Source organism: Heterodontus francisci, chromosome 36, assembly GCF_036365525.1.
Source record: "Heterodontus francisci isolate sHetFra1 chromosome 36, sHetFra1.hap1, whole genome shotgun sequence".
Classification (NCBI taxonomy): Eukaryota; Metazoa; Chordata; class Chondrichthyes; order Heterodontiformes; family Heterodontidae; genus Heterodontus; species Heterodontus francisci.
The window spans coordinates 32950887-32968004 of NC_090406.1; the positions used below are offsets into that span (position 1 = coordinate 32950887).

Here is a 17118-nt window from a genome sequence, read left to right on the forward strand (position 1 = left end):
AGTACGATAGTTCCATTTCCCACATAGGACACCTTGAGTGAGATTACTGAGCAGTGTTGAATTGAGCCCAGTTTATGTTGTGGGCTCACAGGAACGAGGTTGAAGCTGGCCAAACTAATTTCACATCGGAGTCTTAAACCCATCAGCCAAGGAAAACATTAAATCATACTAGGCTGCATTTTAACACAGATCCCAGCAGTGGAAGGTAGTGGCAACACTTTAATCAGCCTCTGACCCTGAGCTATGGAAAATTAAAATCCAGCTAGAGTTGGTGCATTGGGTCACTTTTCAGCAACTCCTCCAGAAAGTCTGCACGTGTTGGAGTTGAGTGAGACAGGATTAGTGAGCTTGGGCACGTTACCCACACTGTCGAATAGCCCATTGACAAACTCTGCATAGGCTGATACATGACCATTCGGACAAGGCACTGGATGGGAGCTGGCAGCTGTTGAACTGTATCCCTGCAGATATCAGCTGCAGTTGGAGGAGGACTTTTTTTTTTCAAATGTTCATTCTCAGGATGGAAGTGTTGCTGATAAGGCTGCCATTTATTGCCTATCCCTAGATACCCTGAGAAGGTGAAGGTGGTGGGCCTTCATCTTGAACCACTGGTAGTAGTTTGATGCAACTCAGTGGCTTGCTAGGTCACTTCAGCCAATAGATAAGAGTCAACTATTTTGGTGTGGGACTGGGAGTCATGAATAATGTAATTCAGCATATAGAACTATACCCCAACAAATGTCAGCTGCTTTGGGTGGTGGGGTGAAGGAGGGAAGGTGAGAAAACTGGAAAAATAACATCACGTTTCAATCCAACAGACAGTTAAAACTACCTGAGCAAAAAGTCCTCTGTGGCTTCGCCTGGCATAGAGAAAGCGTTTGAGGAACAAGGAATGAAACTGCTGTCTGGTGAGCTGCCAGCCATGCAACTGGTAAGAGCCTCTACCTTCCACATTGTGCATGAAGTCTGTCTCCTTGGATTCTGAGCAAAGATTCAAAGGAAACCTTTATTAAAAATGGTGAAGCTCGATGTCTTAACTTAATATTTTATAAAATACCAGCATGTAACTGTAAATTATTAGGTTAGTGAAGACAGCAAATAATTCAACAATAATCAATGCTCTTTTATGTTGTTTTGTCTTCTAAACTTTTGCTCAGCAAAGTTCATTGACACTCTGCCTGTTTTGGTAAGTGGCCAAGCTCAGTGTTCCCTGCTGAAGATGCACTTAGAAAATTATCAACTTAAACTCACATATAAAAAGCTTAATACCCCCTCCCCTAAAATATTCTCCTCTCGGTGCTCAATTTTCCCCAGATACCAGGCATCCTTTGGTATTTTCCCCAAGCAGCTATCCTTCACAGGTAAGCCCAGACATTGAGTATCTGCAGATAGGCCATGAGGGGCATCACAGCCAAGCCTGATCCTACATCCACACATACGCAGTTTGCAGTGAAATCATGAGCAGGAATCTCTAGTCCCTTTTCTTCTCCTTAAACCAGGGACAGAGCTCCCTAATCTCAGTCCCATTTGAGATCAGCTAGCTCAGCACAGACTTTGGATTGTACACCCTTAACCCTGTCACTGCAGGTCATTTTTTCACTGAGATGTTACTCTAAGAGATAATGGTTTAAATATTGGGCAAATACGTGAGGCTCGATGATCGAAACAGCTTCTCTTTCAGGTTTTGCATGCGCTCCTATCAGGTTAACTTCAGTCAAAACTGTATCCAATTTATATTTAAGTCATACCTTTCGTTCGAACTTTCCTTTTTACTGGCATTTGGGAAGCATTAGAAACAGAGAGACAATATGTTCAATATAAAAATTCAGGAAATAAGTTTCATGTAATAATCCTGAATTTGCTCCAAATTTGCACACATACTGCTCCCGGAAATGGACCAAGTGATAGATGCACCTAAATTTAGCAATATTCTTAACATTAAATTCGGACGTTAATACCTGGAGTCATTGGGAAAAATACAGCGCATTTTTCACCTCCCTTTTTATTAGGGTATTTGTTGGGTCAGTGTTTTCATTTCTTAGTGATTTTACTCCTTTCTTTTTAGTCTGACACCCTATGGCTGTGTTGGCCACTCAGGAAGCTCCCGCCTAGCACTGATGCTCCCTGTAGCTGGCCACCTTGAAGTGTCAGGGATGTTCCAGCTGAGTCTCCCCTCTGAATTTCCCTCCCTAGCCTGCATTCGGCACTTTGCTGCTTGTTGCTGCTCATATTGATAAACGAACAGAGCAACGAGACTTGCCATTGCCTTTCCTTTTGCCCTTTGGATTCTGAAACTGATTTCTAAGGGGTGCCTGCTGTTCCTTTTTCCCCATTACTTGTTTCCCTTCCATTTCTATTCAGAAAGAGTTGGCACTGGTCATTGTCCTGTACCTCACCCAAATGGTCGTCTTCCTCTGTGAGCCTAGAAGGTGAGTGCTAGCAGACTATTCAACCTTGGGTACAGACAAGTCCAATAGCAACAGAGCACCAGGCACTGGATAGTGGTCAGTGGGAGACTGGAGCTGTTTTTTTCCCCTCACTTGTCCAGGGCCACCAAGGCCTAAGGTGCCACCATGACTGTTACCCCAGCTGAGAACAACTAACAGACTGGGGATTGACTCTGAAACCTTTCTGACCTGTGCGGTTTAATATCACAACAGCTGGCGGAGGGGGTGGTTGGGGAGGGTCTGTTCAACCTTTGAACCTTAATCTGGCCTCAGTAAACACAAAACAACATTTCCCCCAAAATCAATCAGGAACATTAAATATGCATATTACCGGGTTCTGCATCAGGCATCTCAAAATCCCCTTCTTCACTGACTGGCTGTAGTGTGTGCTCACTGGACCTCGAACATCTGACTCTTTTAATAGGGATATTTCCATCTGTCAGACCCAAGAAAAATAATAAGGACACAGAAATTTACACAAAGAAATCTTGTGTAAATAAAATGGTTACAAAGTTCATGAGTAGCTTGATGGATGAATACAAGCCCTGCTGCTGATGCAGCCTGATCATGTGTGAGCGTTTGACTCCAATATGCTGACTTCCATTTACTGTAATAATTGACCAACAGCCAGATCCAGCACAGCATGAAATCCCACCTCAGAATATGATCTTCTGTTGGTGTAAACGCAATGGACTCATGACCAATGTTCCCTCTAATCTCTCTTTGCTGTGCATACCTGTTTGTTGCACTGCGCAATCCCTTTAAAATTGAAGTGTAGCCATGCATGTGCACACCTTCAAGCGAACATTGGTTGTGCGCAGCCTGTTTGTCTCGTGCGCGATATGTTCTGGATTGCTGTGTGGCTGCACACCCACACGGCTTAAAGGGAACACTGCTCGTGACTTGAAATCTTGTTGATGATGTAACACATTCTTCCCCCTCCTCCCATCATCCAGCAACTCACATTAATGTGGTTAAGAAAAAAAACACCCCGACCCTGCAAATGTCCAGATTCTTAAATGAGCACAGAATCCGAGCGGGAGTATAGAGGTAAAGCAGGAGTCACGCATGCCTCCTTTGGCTCTGCTCCAGTGCGACTGCAATACTCATGCTAGTACACTGTGTGAGACTACCCTCTGAACTGAGTGTGCCGGCAATGCTGATACTTAAAACAAAGTGCATAGGAACACTGGAATTGTTCGGCGAGAAAAGGCCAAGGTCCATCTAATTCACCTTCTACCATCCTGGCAGCTGCATAATGCAAATGATAATGGAGTTATTGACTAATCATGGCTATACAAGAGACTCAGAACTGACACGAGGAAAACCCCAGGGGTGGAGAGCTTTGGGAACCTTTCGTCCAAAGCCCCTTGTTCCCTCTCAAGCTTGCTATACTTGGTACACATTATGCTTCAAATTACTCATATACTGAACCCCCAAATGTATGTGTATATATACCTAGAGAGGCCATTTAAATAACTTAAAAGATCTCAAGTAAACGGGACAATGCCACATCAAACACATATGGCACAGCCCCATCACACTCATTTGTTTTTTTGTTATATTATTCCTCCACTACCCGCTCTCCAAAATTCCTTCGCCCTCTCTTAAGATCTGGATTCTTGTTGGGGAACACTCCATGAGTAGTGGCAGCCATCCAATTCCAGTGAGTGTCGGCAGGCTCTTTCTCCATGGGGGACATCACAGCTTAGCCTCATTGTGTCATCCTTCAACATAGAATCATAGAATAACATGGCACAGGAGGTGGTCATTTGGCCCATCGAACCTGCACTGGCTCTTTCAAAGGGCAATCTAGTTAGTCCCCACTCCCCTGCGCTTTTGAACACCTCTATCAAGTCTCCTCTTAGCCTTCTCTGCTCTAAGGAGAGCAATTCCAGCTTCTCCAGTCTAGCCACATAACCATAACCATTCCTGTAAATCTCTTCTGTACTCTCTCCAAAGCCTTAATGTCCTTCCTAAGGAGTGACGCCCAGAATTGGGCACAATACTCCAGCTGGGGTCAAACTAATGTTTTATATAGGTTTTAAGTATAACTTCCTGGCTTTTGTATTCTATGCACCGATTTATAAAGCCCAGGATCCCATCCGCTTTTATTTCTGCTTTGTTAACCTGTCCCAACACCTGCAAAGATTTGTGCACAAATGCTTCCCTTCCCCCATCCCAGGTCTCTCTGTTCTTGCGCTCTCAATAAAATTGTACCATTTAGCTCGCAATGTCTCTCCTCCTTCTTACAACTAAAATACGCCAACTCTCACTTTTCTGCATTGAATTTCATTTGCCGTGTGCCTGCCCATTGCACCAGCCTGTCTATGTCCTCTTGAAGTCTATTAATATCTTCCTCACTGTTTAACATCCACACATATACAGTTCCCAGTAGAATTCACTGGTTCATGAGCAGGAATTGGAGCCCCCACTAATTTTTTTTTTTGCCCCGTCCTTAGCCTGAGTTTGGAATCTGATTGGACTGCAGCGGTTCGAGAAGGCAGCTCACCACCACCTTCTCAAGGGCAATAAATGCTGGCATAACCAGTGACGCCCACATCCCATGCATGAATAAAAAAAAAAGATTGTAGGATGCCTACTGCCACCCTGAATAAGACCAGCTGACTCAACACAGACTGGTGACAAAGTCTGGCAGCTTGAAATAGGCTTTTCTAAATAAAATAAACGTCTGTGAAGAGTGAATGTGAATGATTTGAAGGTGTAAAAGATAACTTTTAAATTACCTGCAACATCACTGTCCACTCCTGTGTTTTCAGCCACTTTGAGAAAAATCTAGAAGATATACCACACATTAAACACACAATGAAATAAAATGTTATCGATTTCAAAAAAAGACAGGAGATAAAAAAAAGTGATGAAACATGGGATAATGGATACTGGGATGAGCGATAGAGAACTGTAATTTAATCTGCCTGTCATACATCACTAAATATGACAACAAACAGCAGTAATACCAGTAGCTGCATAAACTGTATTGTATCAACTATCAGAAGTCTGCAAGTGAGTTATCAAACTCCAATCTCTCGTCCTAATAACTCTGCCTCCAATTTGATCTTCCACTCTGTGGGCTGGATTTTACCTTAGGCGGACGGGAATTTGCCACTGATGTGAAAGTTGGTGGTGAACCCGCTTCCGCCTAGCCCAGGGATCCGACCCGCATTTTACGGGTCCCCGGGCTTTAATTGTCCTGAGGCAGAACTTCCACCCACTTGAGGTAGGAAGTCCCGCCTCAGTGAGCTGCCGGCTAATCAGCTGCCGTAAACTTGGCCGGAGGCGGAAGCGGGGCAGGTAGGCCTCCTGCTCAATTTTACACCGCCCCCACCCCACCATCCAACCCGCTGGGGCGACGTATAATTCAGCCCTGTGACTTTGTAAAACTCTCCAATGTCAGTGGTCAACATGTAAACCAGCTGTTGTGGGCTGGGTGATGCAGTGGGTTAGCCACTGTCCTTTCACCCTGGGCTCAAATTTAGTCCAGCTTGATGTTTATTTATTTATTTTTTATTTAGAGATACAGCACTGAAACAGGCCCTTCGGCCCACCGAGTCTGTGCCGACCAACAACCACCCATTTATACTAATCCTACATTAATCCCATATTCCCTACCACATCCCCACCATTCTCCTACCACCTACCTACACTAGGGGCAATTTACAATGGCCAATTTACCTTTCAACCTGCAAGTCTTTGGCTGTGGGAGGAAACCAGAGTATACGGCGTAAACCCACGCGGTCACAGGGAGAACTTGCAAACTCCGCACAGGCGGTACCCAGAACTGAACCCGGGTCGCTGGAGCTGTGAGGCTGCGGTGCTAACCACTGCGCCACTGTGCCACCCATAACAAACATCTTCTGTGTTCAATGGCTGCAGGGGCATGAGCTCCAATCCACTTCTGAGAGGGCATGGGCCTCCAGGACAAAGCTGCCCTTAATTGGCCATTCCTACTCTGAGGCCACAGGGTGGCTGGTTACCCAAAAAAAAAAAATCTACCTGGTAGAGTTGCTTCATTCTCCACCACACTTTAGGATTGATATCAAGGCATTCAGGAGGGTGCAAAGGAGATTTACTAGAATGGTAACAAGGATGAGAGACTTCAGTTATGTGGAGTGACTACAGAAGCTGGGGTTGCTCTCTTTAGAGTAGAGAAGTTTAAAGGGAGATTTAATAGAAGTGTCCAAAATTATGAGGCGTTTTGATGGAGTAGAAAGTTGAAGGAGGGCCGGTAACCAGAAGACACAGGTTTAAGATAATTATCAAAAAAGCTAGCAGATAAGGAGAAACTGTTGCTAGAGCAGGTGGGTGGGTAACCAAAGGACACAGATTTAAGATAATTGGTAAAAGAACCAGAGGAAAGATGCGTTTTTTTTAAACACAGGGAGTTATGATGATCTGGGATACACTGCCTGAAAGGGTGGTGCAAGAAGATTCAATTGTAACTATCAAGAGAGAATGGATAAATACCTGAGAAGGAACATTTTGCAGGGTTCTGGAAAAAGTGTGGGGGTTAGGGGTGGGGGGAAGCAGTGAAACTAAATAGTTCCTTCAAAAGAGCTGGCATAGCGACAACGGGCCAAATGGACTTCTATGCTGTAAGATACTATTACATGCACCCACGCATTCTATAGCAGTGTAGCCTTGCTGAAAGATTCTGGGGAAGCCATATGTTGAAAATGTGCTTGCAGATAGGCAGTGCTAAATGTGATATCCCATATCACAAAGTCCCATAATCTACACCATTTGTACAAAATCATTAGACCTGAAACTAAACTGAAATTAACACACCATTTACCCATAACCCTCAAAACTCTATCTCTGCATGGGCACCTGATGGGGGCTGATGTCTGCAGAATGCAAACAATATCCATCCTACCATAGGAACATACCAAAAGTACTCTTGAAGTGCACTCACTGTTATAATGTATGAAACACAGCAGCCAATTTGTGCAGAGCAAACCACAATGAGAGACATTATCAAATGATCCATTTTAGTCTATTGATTGAGCGATAAATCTTGTTCAAAACCCCAGGAGGGGTTTGCGCAGGGAATGGAACTCCCCTGCTCTTCTGCCATCAGTGCCATGGGATCTTTTATTTCCACATGATAAGGTGGCATAAAGGGAGCTTTACTCCATATCTAACTCTTTTTGTACCTGGCTGGGAGCTTCACTCTGCATGTAACCTGTGCTGCACCTGAGCTGGGAGTTGATACTGCCTGAAATCGGAAAGTGTTCTTTCTCTCACCCAGAGAGACACAACAGTTACAAAAACAGAAACAAAGACCTTCAAATATAATTCATTAACCATGAAGTACAATGGGTTGTTGTTGGGGGGGGCGGGGGGGAACAAGAAAGTCATCATATAAAGACAAGTTCTTTCTTTCGAAATCAATGAAAACCAACAGAGGAGTTCAGTTCTGCCCTCTGTTACGACCGAGGCAGGAAGAGTGCACTGTTTATTCTAGTTCCACTTCTCCATGGGTCACAACATATATTTAAATTTTTTCCCACTTACCGATATGGTTAATCATAGACTATTTTTTATCCCAGAATAAAACATACCAACCTGGTTTCTTTCATAAACAACAAAATTATCAGTTTATTATAAAACAAGTCTTAACCAGTAATGAAGTAAAGCATAAACACACAGATTGAAATATTAAAGTTCCCTTTTTACCTTAGCCCCTCACACTCATACATACACCGGTTAAGCAGGAAAATAAAGGGATTTTTGTTTTTAGGGCTCTATTACAGACAAAAAAAACACTTGGGCTGAATACTTCTCATTTTTGAAGTAACGCCAGATGAGATATGTTGAGTTCCAAAATTGGCATACAGGCTGGCCTCCGAGTACAGATAGAGGGTCACTGGGATCTTTCAGAACAGTTCTTTTCAGGTGGCATTGAGAATTAATTTAGCAGGCTTTTCTTCAAAGACAGATGAGATGATTTGACACAGTGGACTTCTCAGGGTCTTTCAGAGAGGTGCTGGAAAGCTGAGCTGGGTTGTGGTCTTCTCTCCTTGGAAGTTCTCTCCCTTTGTATACAGTTCAAACCCAACTCAAAACAATTCAAAAGTGAAACAGACAATAGGAGGTCAACATTTTGACCTCCATCAATCTTGACCTGCCACTTCTTTGTAAACAACTTCTCCAGGTGTCCAAAGTTCTCTGTTGTTTATTGAGCTGGAAGTCAGGTGGTTTCCCGGAAAGGTTTGTTTTCCTCACAAGACCTCTGCAACCCTTTTAAAAAACATTTCCAGGGACTGTTTTTCAAAATCAAGTGGCCTTTACATGACTCCCTTTGAAAATCCCAAAGTTTAACATTTCTTCAATCTTTCAAAAAAATGAATTCTCAAAAAATATATTTAACTAAAGAGGCACTTTCATAACACTTCCTCTAAAAATTTGTCCCCTCACAAAACAGCAACTTATATTTATATAGCTCCTTTCATGAAGTAAATCATTCTAAGGCACTTCATTGCAGCGTGATCCAACTTTAACCAAGCCACATAAGGAGATATCAAGGCAGATGACCACAAGTTTGGTCAAAGAGGTAGGCTTTGAGGAGCATCTAAAAAGGAGGAAAGAGAGGTAGAGAGGCGGAGCGGTTTAGGACTGAATTCCAGAACTAGGGGCCCAGATGGCTGAAGGCAAAGCCGCCAATGTTGGAGCAAGGAAATTCGGGTATGCACAAGAGGCCAGAATTGGAGGAGTACAGAGATCTTGGAGATTTGTAGTGTGGGAGGAGGTTACAGAGATCTAGACACAAGATGAGACTTTTAAAAATGAGACATTGCTGGACCAGTCATATTTTAGTCTATTCCTTTGTGTGCTTACCTCTTCGAGGCTGGTGTCCGAGATACCATAACTGGAAATTCCGAGCTCACATAGACGGTTGTCCAATTCCTGGAAGAGTTCCACAAAAGCGCCATCTTTTGCCCCAACATAGGGTAAAATATAAGTCATTTCGTGCCCGAAATCTTCCACCAGACGTGCATCAGAGACATATTTCTGTATCAGTGCTAGAACAGTCGATACATCTAGGAAACACAAAAACAAGGAGACAAACATGAAACACATGCCCCTGATCTACTGCCTGCAGCAGACCAGCCTGTCAGGGACAGTGTCATCCTGGTTTTGGCAGAGAGAGAGGTTCCTCCCACTGAAATATGGTAATCCATAACGGCACTGCTACACAACCAAAAAGCACCAGACACCAACAAGACAGACGGGCACAGCTGTGCACCCAGAAGGCAGATCTAGATCAAGCCTCTCTGAGACCCAGTCATCATCATTTTGTATCATCCACCCTGTCGTAGTTCAACTCCCAGGCCATGATCTTGAAGATAGACTTCAAAGCCTCTCACAGATCCACCATATAGCAACCCACGTTAATATGTTTATTAAAAAATTACACATTAATGATTAAAAGTTAGCTTGCTCTCTCTCTTTCCTCCACACCCACATCCGGGTCCCAAGAAACATTCCAAAAAAGGAAGGTTGCGGACAGCACATCTCCAAGTCCCACAGGGAGACAGGCTGCAAGTGGTTCCAGGAGCTGTAAAAGGAGGAATTGAGTACTATGAATATAATATACAAGAACGTTTAGCAACCGGAGAAAAGTTGCAATAAAGGAAGTGAAAACGACTATCCTTAAATCAAATTCTACTTTCCCAGAAAACAGAGAAATGCGAAATTTGCAACACGGACCCATCGTGTCTGCGACAGCCCACAAGGAGCCATCTGCCCTAATCCCATTTTCTGGCTCTCGGTCCGTAACCTTGTAGGTTATGGCACTTCAAAAGCATATCCAAGTACTTTTTAAATGTTATGAGGGTTTCTGCTCCTACCATCTTTTCAGGCAGAGTTCCAGATCCCCACCACCTTCTGGGTGAAAAAAGTTCCCTTCAAATCCCCTCTAAACCTCCTACCTCTTACTCTAAATCTTTGCCCTCTGGTTATGAACCCCTCCACCAAGGGGAATAGGGCCTTCCCATCCACTCTATCTAGACCCCTCATAATTTCATACATTTCAATTAGGTCTCCCCTTAGCCTCCTCGGTTCCAAAGAAAACAACCCTAGCCTATCCAATCTTTCTTCATAACAGAAATTCTCCAGTCCAAGCAACATCCTTGTAAATCTCCTCTGCACCCTCTCTAGTGCAATCACATCTCCCCTATAGTGTGGTGACCAGAACTGCACACAGTACATCAGTTGTGGCTTAACTCGTGTTTTATACAGTTCCAGCATAACCTCCAGCTCTTATATTCTATGCCTTGGCGAATAAAGGCAAGTATCCTACACGCATTCTTGACCATCTTATTTACCTGTTCAGCCACCTTCAGGGATCTATGGACATACACTCCAAGGTCTCTCTGCTCCTCTACACTTCTCAGTATCCTACCATTTATTGTGTATTCCCTTGCCTTATTAGCCTTCCCCAAATGCTTTAGAAAGCTCACAAACTCATTTGGTTTCAAATTGCACTTCGTAAGAAATTCCTCTCTCGGGTGTTTTAACCCAATCATTTTAAGTGGGTTAAAACCTTCATTAAAATAAGATTGAGAGGAATTCCACATGAACCCATTGCTAACATTTCCCAGCATGATTACAGCCTCAGTTGTCGTCTTTTAATGAGTTCAATAAAGCTTTTTTATCTGAGCACTGGAGCCATAACATTCTCCCAAACAAGGGCAGGAGCATTCTGCCATATCACACCCAACACCCAGTGTATTATTTTACTGGGAAAATGCAGCTACACACACATGCGCGCACACACACAGGACACACAGACAGAGGCAGAGACACAGACACACACAGAGGTCTATGAATCCCTTTAAGGTTACAAAGGATCCTTGTTATGCTTTGCTGGGTCAGTTGTAGATGACAACAACAACTTGCATTTATATAGTGCCTTTAATGTAGTAAAATGTTTCAAGAAGCTTCGTAAAAGTGTCAAACAAAATTTGACACCAAGGCTACTTGTTTATCAGCAGATCCTCAGGCCAGCTAGAGTTCATACTGGCTTTGTGTATTTGAGTGGGATACCTGAAGTCAATCGGAAGGTTTCTCTCTTTTTTTAAAAAAAGAAATGCTTTTTATTTAAGAGTTGCACTGAAATTTACCTGTGTCTCAATGTAAAGAAAAATATGGATTAGATTAGAGATACAGCACTGAAACAGGCCCTTCAGCCCACCGAGTCTGTGCCGAACATCAACCACCCATTTATACTAATCCTACACTAATCCCACACTAATCCCATATTCCTACCAAACATCCCCACCTGTCCCTATATTTCCCTACCACCTACCTATACTAGTGACAATTTATAATGGCCAATTTACCTATCAACCTGCAAGTCTTTTGGCTTGTGGGAGGAAACCGGAGCACCCGGAGAAAACCCACGCAGACACAGGGAGAACTTGCAAACTCCACACAGGCAGTACCCGGAATCGAACCCGGGTCCCTGGAGCTGTGAGGCTGCGGTGCTAACCACTGCGCCACTGTGCCGCCCTATATGTAAAATTCTTGAGTATATTTCGATAGGTATCCTGGTACTTCAGCAAAATATCAAAAATCCTTCCAAGATTGCTGTCTCCCATTATTTATTTATTATCCTCCTGATCGTTTCAGGCCAACACGTTATGTTGGGACAGAGAATGGCATAGTGGCAGCACTCCACTAAAACTGGATCCAGTTGAAACACAAAAGGTTATCATACCCAAGTGCTCTAAGCTACTGCTGAAATGGAATGATAACAAGTGATAAACTTATTCGTACTAACAAAGGGAGTGAAACTTACCCAGTGCACCAATTTCACTGTATTGCTCACTGCCAAGCCCAGTATCATAACTCCTCTCAGAATCACTGTCATCCTGGCAATATTAAGAACACAACAATCAATGATGAGAAAAGGCCATTTAGCCCATCAGAGTAAGTCCCTTTAGTGCCCCTGCATTTTGAGCACCTCCTACTGTTTTTACCTGCAGTACCTACCAAATTATTCCTCATCTATCACCCTTTGAGCAAAGAAATTGAGGTTAAAATTTGCAACAGAAGATAAAAACCAATTTCATCCTTGGAAACTAACACAAAGAATGTCAGGTCTGAATTTTATTGTTCTGATAATATGCAGACATCACAATGTGAAAAATTCCTAAAATAGCAGAGAATTTTAATACTCCAGAAAAGCAAATCTGTGTACGGTGTGTGCACGTGCAAGGACAGCAGAAAAGTTGAAAAGAATATATGAGAGAAGATGAGACAAATGATGCTGCTATATTTAGATGATTATATCAATAACTGAAATTAATACAAGTTTAAAAAATGTAAACATTAATCTAACCAGGGACCCAATTTACTTCCGGTGTCAAAATCAAGGTTTACTGCACCACCCCCTACTGTCGGATTCTTTCCCCGGAGCTCAAAGCTGTGGACTCCTCACCTCCCACAGCTTTCACTCCCTCCTACGATCGACAGCCTTTTAAAACCAAACTTGGTTTCACCCAACCACTACTTCCTAATGTATTCGATATTATCTCCTACTCATCTCACCCTGGAATTCCAACACTATTATAAATTAAAGCAAACACAAAATTTATCCAAATTTACCAGATGGTCTTTTTGGACAAATGAACACTTTCCACTAGGTCAAGAAGATCATTCCGAATCAAAACAACATCAGCTGCTTTAAAGGCTACTTCCTTGCCTGTACTACTGCCAATTCCAATCTCAGCCACTGCCAGTGCTGAGGAGTCATTCACAGCATTGCCACAACAGTCCCTTCATTCTGTAGCTGTGACACTGTGGGCCTTGGCCAGTTATACATTGCTCAATAGTATAACACACACACACACAAGCACCAATCTCAATGTACCTTTCTCAGACCGATGGTGGTGCTGCTGGAGCTGGCTGGTGTTGTCTTGTCATTCTCTTTTTTAACTAAGGTCAGGTAATAGCCAGTTCCCAAATGGTTTTTGAGGAACAGCGAAGAGCCACAGCAGCACAGCTTTCCATTGGAGATGATGGCAATTCTGTCCCCAAGGAGGTCCGCCTCATCCATGTAATGGGTCGACAATATTATGGTGCGGCCTGCAGAATGACAAACCACAACCAACAAAGGCAATTTCCTTTAAAAAGCTTCATAAGTAATTACAGGCTCGGCCAAGTGGTAAACTTCCCAAATTCAATTCCTGGTCAGTGATTAGTTAATTGATCTTAGCCTGCATGGCAGTAAGTGCCACTAAAATTGTGCTCAACAGCCCAAGTTTGGGGTTGGTGAGGGAGAGATTCAAGTCAGCTGGTATTCCTGCTCCTGATCATTTTCCAACAACTCTTGGCTATGATGTCCTTCACAGTTAAAACTGTCTGGCAACAGACGAAGAGTGGCTACCTGGGAAAAGTACCAAAGGACATCCAGCATCTTTACCCCAGCAACAGTTAAAATGTTTAGGACAGGAAATGAGTGCGTAATTTTAGATTGGTCTGGGAGTATAAAGCCTGGCATGAGTGGTGTTTGGAAAGACAGTAATGGAACCATTTGTTTCAGTTTGATGATCATTGACCTTTTGCTTTGGAACAGAAGTTTAAAGGATAAACAAAAATCCTGAACTTGGATTAAAATTTGGTTTTGGGACATTGTAATTACATCTCAAAATAACCTTTGGATATTGGAAAAGCAAAAATGCCTTGGACACAGAAGCAATTTGAAGGAATCAGTCGGGTTAGGGAGAGAGGAGACAAGGGGCTAAAAAAGGGGAAAAGACTCGGCAGAGAGAAATAAGCTGCAAGTTTCCAAAAACTCTGGGCCATTGAGAAACAACAGTTTTCCTAGTTCATTGACTAAAATTTGTCACAATTTTTTTTTTTTTTTTTTTTTGCAGTTTTTCAGAATTTACATCAGTAACTTGGGCACAAAACAATGAAAGGGTTGGAGGCAGGAGACATTCACTGATTTATTGTGGGTCTAACTGCAACTCTCAATCAATCAGCATTAGTCCTACTGACTAATTTATGTGTTACATGACTCACCTTTCCTATATTTAAGCAGGAGCTCCCATATTCCTCGGCGGGAGTAAGGGTCAACGCCAGCAGTTGGCTCGTCTAAAATAACAACCTTTGACCCACCAACAAAGGCTATGGCGACTGAAAGCTTTCGTTGCATGCCACCTTGAAATAAATACATAATTAGAATTTTTATACTTTTAGGCCGATATAACATGGCGATTTCCTACACTGGGGGAATGTGAAGAATTGACTCCTCACCTGAGAGATTTTTTGTTTGTTCTCTACGTTTGTGCAACAGATCCACATCATCAATCATCAGCTTAATTTCTTCATTTACCTCCTCCTCAGTCAGCCCCTTCAGTCTTCCATAAAACCAGATGTGCTCCTCCACAGTCAGTCTAAAGTATCAATTTCATAATTACAAACATCAGATTATTGAGAGATCAATACTGCAGTATCCCTTCTCCATTGGCCTTTTGTAGATTTGAATTGAAATAGATATGCAACACTCACTGAACTCTTTTGTTCTCCAATCAAATTTCGAACCTTTGCTCTTGAAGCTGTGTATTTATTAATGCTTACTCTGCTTTGCACAGAAGCGATGAATCAATTTTGCAGCACTCTCAGTGGTTCAGTGGGTATACGAATCATCCAGTGTGCAATCACGCCATACAGATCAGGAAGGTCCTTGGGCTTGTTCCTTGGTTTTTACTGAGTAAACTGATCTTGATCAGGGCAGAAGTTGGGGTACTACATTCGACCTTTGTGTTCTCAGGTTAGGGAGGCTTACTGCTCCCAATCACTACCCAGTGACCCACCAGCTGGAAAGTGTGTGCATGGGCATTGAGTGAAGACAGATTAAGGCTCAGTTATCATAGAAATTTACAGCACAGAATGAGGCCATTTGGCCTATCGTGCCTGCTCTGGCTGACAAGGAGCCATCCAACCTAATCCCACTGTCCAGCGCTTGGTTTGTAGCCTTGTAGGTTAAGGCACTTCAAGTGCATATCCAATTACCTTTTAAATATTATGAGGGTTTCTGCCTCTCCCATCTTTTCAGGCAGCGAGTTCCAGATCCCCATCACCCACTAGGTGAAAAAAATGTCCCCTTGAATCACCTCTAAACCTCCTACCTCTTATCTTGAATCTTTGCCCCCTGGTTATGGACCACTCCTCCGAGGGGAATAGGGCCTTCCTATCCACTCTATCTAGACCCCTCATAATTTTATACACTTCAATTAGGTCTCCCCACAGCTTCCGCTATTCCAAAGAAAACAACACCAGCCTATCCAATCTTTCCTCATAACTAAAATTCTCCAGTCCAGGCAACATCCTGTTAAATCTCCTCTGTATCTTCTCTAGTGCAATCACATCTTTCCTACATTGTGATGACCAGAACTGCACGCAGTACTCCAGCTGTGGGCTAACTAGTGTTTTATACAGTTCCAGCATAACCTCTCAGACCCTAAAGGCAAGTCTCCCGTATGCCTTCTTGACTACCTTATCTACCTGTCCAGCCACCCTCAGGGATCTGTGGTCATGCAATCCAAGGTCCCTCTGTTCCTCTACACTTCTCAGTATCTACCCTTAATTGTGTATTCCCTTGCTTTGTTAGCCTTCCCCTTAACATTACCTCACACTTCTCTGGATTGAACTCCATTTGTACACCTGACTAGTCGATTGAACTCCCTGCAGTCTACAGCTTTCTTCTTCATTATCAACTACAACCACACGACCAATTCTTCTATCGTCTGCAGACGTCTTAATCATGCCCTCTACATTAAAGTCCAAATCATTGATATATACCACAAAAAGCAAGGGACCTAGTACTGAGCCCTATAGAACCCCAATGGAAACAACCTTCCAGTTAAAAACACCCATCAACCATTACCCTTTGCTTCCTGCCTCTGAGCCAATTTTGGACCCAACTTGTCACTTTGCCTTGGACCCCATGGGCTTTTACTTTTGTGAGCAGTCTGCCATGTGACCTTATCAAAAGCCTTTTCTAAAATCCACATAAACAACATCAATCTACCCTCATCTGCTCTCCTTGTTACCATCTCAAAAAATTCAATCATGTTAGTTAGACACAAAATTCCCTTAACAAATCAGTGCTGACTATTTTTGATTAATCTGCGTCTTTCTAAATGAAGATTTATACCTTCCCTCACACTTTTTTACCAATAATTTTCCCACCACTGAGGTTAGGCTGACTGACCTGTAATTACTCGGTTTATCCCTTTTTCCCTTTCTAAAAAATGGTACAACATTAGCTGACCTCCAGTCCTCTGGCACCACACCTGTAACCAGAGAAGACTGGAAAATGATGGTCAGAGCCTCCGCTATTTCTTCTCTTGCTTCCCTTAACAGCCAAGGTTACATTTCATGCAGGCCTGGGAATTTCACTTTCAAACATGTTAAACCTCTAATACTTCCTCTCACTATGTTAATTTAATTTGATATTTCACACTCTTCCTCCCTGATTGCAATGCCTGTATAGTCCCTCTGTTTTGTGAAAACAGACGCAAAGTTTTCATTAAGAACCATACCCACATCCTCCACCTCCACACACAGGTTATCCTTATGGGCCCAAATAGGCCATGCTCTTTCTTTAGTTAGCCTCTTGCTCTTCATGCATTTATAA

The 17118-nt window shown here is 42.9% G+C and overlaps 1 protein-coding gene across 2 annotated transcripts in view; it reads right to left on the reverse strand.

Moving 5' to 3' along the window:
• LOC137351730 (phospholipid-transporting ATPase ABCA1-like) overlaps positions 1-17118 on the reverse strand; it is a 162285-nt gene that overhangs the window by 46959 nt on the left and 98208 nt on the right. For both annotated transcript variants that reach the window (XM_068016475.1, XM_068016474.1), the window contains exons 21-28: positions 14733-14872; positions 14499-14636; positions 13345-13559; positions 12271-12343; positions 9306-9508; positions 5195-5243; positions 2779-2883; positions 833-981 (exon numbers count right to left, since the gene is read on the reverse strand). In XM_068016475.1, the coding sequence (XP_067872576.1) occupies positions 833-981; positions 2779-2883; positions 5195-5243; positions 9306-9508; positions 12271-12343; positions 13345-13559; positions 14499-14636; positions 14733-14872 (1072 nt within the window). The remainder of the gene's footprint in view (positions 1-832; positions 982-2778; positions 2884-5194; positions 5244-9305; positions 9509-12270; positions 12344-13344; positions 13560-14498; positions 14637-14732; positions 14873-17118) is intronic.